Source organism: Mchenga conophoros, linkage group LG23, assembly GCF_057382185.1.
Source record: "Mchenga conophoros isolate Kocher_MC1m ecotype Shallow Benthic linkage group LG23, M_conophoros_male_GT1.1, whole genome shotgun sequence".
Taxonomy (NCBI): Eukaryota; Metazoa; Chordata; class Actinopteri; order Cichliformes; family Cichlidae; genus Mchenga; species Mchenga conophoros.
In genome coordinates this window covers 18,597,331-18,603,973 of record NC_140547.1, presented here as the reverse complement: position 1 = coordinate 18,603,973, position 6,643 = coordinate 18,597,331, and the positions used below count along the sequence as shown (strand labels likewise).

The 6,643-nt window shown below is 51.0% G+C and overlaps 1 protein-coding gene across 1 annotated transcript; it reads left to right on the top strand.

Moving 5' to 3' along the window:
- The first annotated feature begins 2,974 nt into the window (after positions 1-2,974).
- On the top strand, positions 2,975-5,215 carry LOC146546982 (uncharacterized). Its single transcript, XM_085264041.1, has 3 exons — positions 2,975-4,719; positions 4,901-4,974; positions 5,125-5,215. Exons 1-3 carry the CDS (start codon positions 2,977-2,979, stop codon positions 5,213-5,215), a joined length of 1,908 nt encoding a protein of 635 aa, XP_085120167.1. The 5' UTR covers positions 2,975-2,976.
- The last annotated feature ends 1,428 nt before the right edge of the window (positions 5,216-6,643 follow it).

Sequence of the window (6,643 nt, the reverse complement as noted above, 5' to 3'; positions counted from 1 at the left end):
TAGTCAGATAATGTATCAAACATGCTCTAATGTTTCTCATCAGGACTGATCAGAATAATAGTTTTTAACCAGGATCTTTAGCATTTTGATCAAGTCGCAAGTTAAAAGTTACAGTGCACCAGATACAGGCTTAGTCCAATTTAGAGTAAATACAAAAATCAGATCAGACTCAGCAAACCCTATAATTGTGATCAGAAAAATTTTATTGCTTTGTAACAAATCATGTTACTGCTTCAGATTTAACACCCTTCAATGTTCGTGAATCCAGCTATAATTCTGGTATTTCATCCAAACTCAAAGGTGGATTTTGTAAATTTAGATACATTTTATTGTCACCAAAGCTAATCAGGAAATCAAACAGCTCATCAGCAACCAATGAAACATCCTGAAAATGTGAAATCACAGCTGCTTTTTATTTCTGTCATCAGGCAGCAGATGTGAAAAGGATGGAGGTGTTTTGCAGAGCAGGTAAACTATCTGTCACAAGTATTTTTCCTCTCAAGAACAACAGGAGCTTTAATTTTGTGAATTAAAGAATTGTGAAAGCTGAGTTGTGAGAGAGGGCAAAGTCTGCAGGACCTCACAGTGATGATGAGCTCCATATTAAAAAAACGGCAACTCTGAAAAACGAGAGCCATTACTAGCGATGAGTATCAGAGTGGAAAGAAAACATCCTGCTGAGGAAGAGATTAACCTCAGAGGAGAGTAACAGAGTTTTAACATTTTCTAAATGTGAGTGAAAGGTCACAGAGGTCTTCAAAATGTGTAAAATGTCAAATACTCTCTGCCAGAGGTTCTTGATCAGGTTTTAGGGTTGTAGTTGTTGCAGAGCTAATTAAGGAGGCTTTAAAAAAGTAGCAAAGTGACCACAAAGTGGTCTCCTTAAATGCCTCTGAGACCACCTTAAGGCTTAAATAACATCAATAAAAACATTGTTAACATTCTAAATTCCATCCAAAGCCCTGATAAATAAAAAATCAAAAGTCCATGAGTAGTAATACAATGGCACTAGTCCAATATGGCGGCAAACCAAACCGGTTTGACAACCCGTTTGACCGGTTTCGTGCGTGTGCGCATGCGCGTTCAGGTGTGGAAACACACAGGGTGTCAGAGAGGTTATATGAGTTTAAAACGTAAAATAATTTCTTTCTCATCACATAAAAAGAAAAAAGAAAACAAAAATATTCAGGAATTAGAAAAAAACATCAAATCACTAGAAGAAGCCTACGCGTCCCACCAAGATCAGGAAACATTGAACAAAATACGCAAAACAAAACTAGAATTAAATGAGATAATTGATAAAAAAACAAAATTCTTAGTACAAAGACTACGCTTACAAAATTATGAACATGGTAATAAATCCGGTCAATTTCTAGCAAACCAGCTAAAAATAAATAAAGAAAAAACAACTATATGTGCTGTTCAAGATTCATCTGGGAACACAATATATGAACCGATCAGAGCGTTCTCACTCCCGAGGCGTAACATGTGGACGTTTTGTCACGTCCCGCGGCGTTCCTGAGGAACGCGAAAGGAGACCTTCGGCGTTCTTATGGTACGCGGCGGGTTATGGCTGGAATCCAGTGCAATGACGCTCCCGCGGTAGTAGACGTTCCAGACCTGTATTCCAGCCCTAAACCTAACCTTATCCCTAGCCCTGACCATAACCTTATTCCTGACCTTAACCAGGACTTTAATGATGTTAAATAGCGTGTTTCTAAGCGATTTGAAGAAAAAGAGCGAACATGTGTAGGTTCAGTCCAGACGGTTCTCATATTTCCTCTTTTTCCGAGGTCGTCATTTAGGAACGTGGTGGGTAGCCGAAAACGTAATATGGTGACGATTTGTCACCTAGCGTAAAATGTTACGCTTTGGGAGTGAGAACGGGTTGGAACCGATACAAATAAACAACATTTTCAGGGATTTCTATAAAACATTGTATTCAACACAAATAAACCCATCTAAAAAAGAAATTGATCAGTTTTTGGACAACATAACTCTTCCAAAATTATTGGACACTCAAGCAATGGCACTGGATTCACCACTGACACCAGGTTAACTCCAGGAAGCCCTGATAAGTATGCCCAATAATAAGGCTCCAGGTTCAGACGGCTTTCCTGCAGAATTCTACAAAGAATTCTGGTCGATTCTAGCACCAGTTTTCTACAGAACGTTGCTGGAAATTAAAGAAAAGGGCAGACTTCCATCAAATATGAATTCTGCAAACATTAATCTCCTGCTAAAACCAGGCAAAGACCCTGTATATCCCTCAAGCTATCGTCCAATATCCCTTATAAATGTAGACCTTAAAATAATCTGCAAAGCTCTCTCAAAGAGACTGGAGAAAATAACCCCCCTCTTAATTCATCCTGACAAAACTGGTTTCTGTCATGGTCCTGAGTCTGAGGACTCAGTGTTTTGTGTTTCCTTATGCTTTTGTTCATTCCGAGTGTGTATTCTGTTGTGATTTTGCCATTTGTTAGGTTTCTGTTCTTTGCCTGCCTGCTCCCACTTCTCTGTGTTCCCTCTGTCTGTCCATGGTGTTATTGTGTCTGCTCATGAGTCTGCCTGTCATGTTCAGTGTCCTGTCTGATTCTCTGTGTCAGTTTCCTGTTTTATTCTGAAAGTTCATGTCTCATGTCAGTGTGTTCAGTTTTACCTCTCCCCTGTCTCGTTAGCCTTATTGCTCCCAGCTGTGTCTCCCTCCTGTGGCCCATTCCCTGATTACTCCCCGTGTACTTAAGCCCTGTGTTTTCCTGTGCTCTCTGTGACGTCGTCCCTCATGTTGTGTGGATCTCCCTGTGTCTCTGCGTATGTTAGTTTACTTTTCCCAGTTTAGTTTTGTATTTCCTATGTTCTGCCACTCCAGCATTAAAGCTGTGATTTTGAGTTCATCTCCGTGTCTGTGAGTTTTGCGTTTGGGTCCTCCTCCTGCCTGCCACACAGCCGCGCCTTGACAGTACGACGTCACCAGATATGGACCCAGCAGCACTCAACCCACCAGAAGAACTGCGTCTGGACATTATCTACTCCGTGGAAAAACTCCTGCATCTGTGGCTCGAACATGAGGGAAAGGAATTTCGCCGCGCCGTGGAAACCAAACTACAGCGTTTAATCTCTGGTCTTCCCTGGCTACTCAGTGCGCTCCACCCACTCGAACAGGACTTAATCCGCAACGAGCTCCACCTTCATCCCCCAGCTGCTACTACCCACCTGCCTGAAGGGCCGGATGCGGAGCCGCTCGGCCCGTCAGAGCCATCATCAAAAAAGAAACGGCATTCACGCCGCCGACGCGCCACCCCACAGCCGGACATTCGGCCTTCTAATTCACCTTCTGTGCTGCCAGAAGCTCCGTCGGCTCCCTCGCTGCTACTTCCAGCTCAGTTAGCTCCCTCGCCGCCACCCACAGCTCAGTTAGCTCCCTCGCCGCCACCCGCAGCTCAGTTAGCTCCCTCGCCGCCACCCGCAGCTCAGTTAGCTCCCTCGCCGCCACCCGCAGCTCAGTTAGCTCCCTCGCCGCCACCGTCGCTTCAGTCATCAGTTCGGTCTGCCACTCAGTCGCCCTTAGCTCCATCATCCACACTACCACCTGTTTCTCTTCCACCACAACCGTCACTACACCCAGCCACTCAGGCTGCTACTCAGTCAGTCATTCAACCCATAGCCCTGCCGTTACCATACCCTGTAGCTGAGCCACTAGCCGTCCGACCCACAGCCACTTCAGCCACTCCTTCACCCGTTACACCTCCACTACAACCATCACTGCAGTCTCCAGTGTCCCCAGTGCAGTCTCCAGTGTCCCCAGTGCAGTCTCCAGTGTCCCCAGTGCAGTCTCCAGTGTCCCCAGTGCAGTCTCCTTTAGCACAGTCACCCACTCAACCACCAGCACCACAACCGTCACTACCTCTAGTTCATTCCCCTGTGAAGTCATTAACTCCACCACCTACTCCACTCTCACCACCACCGTTACTACAGACATCAGTTCAGTCCCCTGTGCAGTCATTTACTTCTCCACCGTTAGCAGCTCAGGTCCCCGTGTGTCCAGCAGCTCAGGTCCCCGTGTGTCCAGCAGCTCAGGTCCCCGTGTGTCCAGCAGCTCAGGTCCCCGTGTGTCCAGCAGCTCAGCTCGCACCTGAACCTTTGGCCCAGTTCCCCGTAGCAGTGCGGTTTTTTAGCCAGCTTAACATTGAGCCCGGGGTCCCTATCCTCTCTGGCTCTACATCAGCTCCTGCTGGAAGCTCGGATGAGCTCATCCAGGACTCCGTGGCTCCCACGCCGCCATCTGCCTCATCCGCTGGGGGTTCCAGTGAGCCCGGCCAGCACCTCCTCGTCCCCGCTGGAGGGTCCGAGAGGCCCGTTCAGCCTCCTGTCTCCGCTGGAGGGTCCGAGGGGCCCGTTCAGCCCCCTGTCTCCGCTGGAGGGTCCGAGGGGCCCGTTCAGCCTCCTGTCTCCGCTGGAGGGTCCGAGGGGCCCGTTCAGCCTCCTGTCTCCGCTGGAGGGTCCGAGGGGCCCGTTCAGCCCCCTGTCTCCGCTGGAGGGTCCGAGGGGCCCGTTCAGCCTCCTGTCTCCGCTGGAGGGTCCGAGGGGCCCGTTCAGCCTCCTGTCTCCGCTGGAGGGTCCGAGGGGCCCGTTCAGCCTCCTGTCTCCGCTGGAGGGTCCGAGGGGCCCGTTCAGCCTCCTGTCTCCGCTGGAGGGTCCGAGGGGCCCGTTCAGCCTCACGTCTCCGCTGGAGGGTCCGAGGGGCCCGTTCAGCCTCACGCCGCATCAGCTGGAGGGCCCGAGGAGCCTGTCCAGCCGCCATCTGCGACCGCTTCGTCATCGCCTGGGCCAGCCTCTGCCTGTGCTTCTGCTACGCCTGGTCCGGCCTCAGCCTCTGCAGCTCCGCCTGGTCCGGCCTCAGCCTCTGCAGCTCCGCCTGGCCCGGCCTCAGCCTCTGCAGCTCCGCCTGGCCCGGCCTCAGGGTCTTCGTCTGCTGCAGCCTCCTCAGGGTCTTCGTCTGCTGCAGCCTCCTCAGGGTCTTCGTCTGCTGCAGCCTCCTCAGAGTCTTCGTCTGCTGCAGCCTCCTCAGAGTCTTCGTCTGCTGCAGCCTCCTCAGAGTCTTCGTCTGCTGCAGCCTCCTCAGAGTCTTCGTCTGCTGCAGCCTCCTCAGCCTGTGCTTCGCCTGGTCCCGTCTCGACTGGTCCTGTGCCCTCCGGGCCTCGGCCGGTGCGCCTGACACTGGAGAGCCGCCGCCGCTGCCTTCCGCGCGGCCGGCCCCCTGAACTGCGCCGTCATCGCCCGAGTGGCCGCCGTCGCCTTCCGCGCGGCCGGCCCCCGGACCAGCGCTGTCGTCGCCGCCGCCTCCCGCGCGGCCGGCCTCCTGAACTGCTCCGTCGTCTCCTTCACCGCCGCCGTTGCCTCGCGCACGGCCGGCCTCCTGAACTGTTTCCGCGTCGCCGCCGCCGTTGCCGTCCGCACGGTCGGCCCCCGGACTTGTTTCCACGCCGCCGTTGCCGTCCGCACGGTCGGCCCCCGGAGCTGTTTCCACGCCGCCGTTGCCGTCCGCACGGTCGGCCCCCGGAACTGTTTCCACGTCTCCGCCGTTGCCTTCCGCACGGTCGGCCCCCTGAACTGCTCTGTGTTTGGGTTATTTTCTTGGGCTCCGGTGTTTGCTGTGCTCTTCTTTTGTTTTCTGTTCCGGGCCCTCCGTCCTGGGCCCCCGCCGCCCGCCCTGGGTTGTTTTCTGTTTGGTTTTGTTTTTCTGTGTTTGGGCTGTCTGGAGCCAGCCCTTGAGGGGGGGGTACTGTCATGGTCCTGAGTCTGAGGACTCAGTGTTTTGTGTTTCCTTATGCTTTTGTTCATTCCGAGTGTGTATTCTGTTGTGATTTTGCCATTTGTTAGGTTTCTGTTCTTTGCCTGCCTGCTCCCACTTCTCTGTGTTCCCTCTGTCTGTCCATGGTGTTATTGTGTCTGCTCATGAGTCTGCCTGTCATGTTCAGTGTCCTGTCTGATTCTCTGTGTCAGTTTCCTGTTTTATTCTGAAAGTTCATGTCTCATGTCAGTGTGTTCAGTTTTACCTCTCCCCTGTCTCGTTAGCCTTATTGCTCCCAGCTGTGTCTCCCTCCTGTGGCCCATTCCCTGATTACTCCCCGTGTACTTAAGCCCTGTGTTTTCCTGTGCTCTCTGTGACGTCGTCCCTCATGTTGTGTGGATCTCCCTGTGTCTCTGCGTATGTTAGTTTACTTTTCCCAGTTTAGTTTTGTATTTCCTATGTTCTGCCACTCCAGCATTAAAGCTGTGATTTTGAGTTCATCTCCGTGTCTGTGAGTTTTGCGTTTGGGTCCTCCTCCTGCCTGCCACACAGCCGCGCCTTGACAGTTTCATAAAAGGTAGGCACTCATCAACAAATACACGTAGATTACTTAATTTGATAGACTACTCATACAGTAAAAACCTAGAAACTACAATATTCTCTTTAGACGCAGAAAAAGCATTCGACAGAGTTAACTGGAAATTTCTATTTGCAACTTTACACAAATTTGGTTTTGGATCTTCTTTCATAAACTGGTTAAAAATATTATATAATTCCCCAACAGCTTGTGTTAGAACAAATGACCAGACATCCTCCAGCTTCTGTCTCTTGAGGGGCACCAGGCAGGGATGC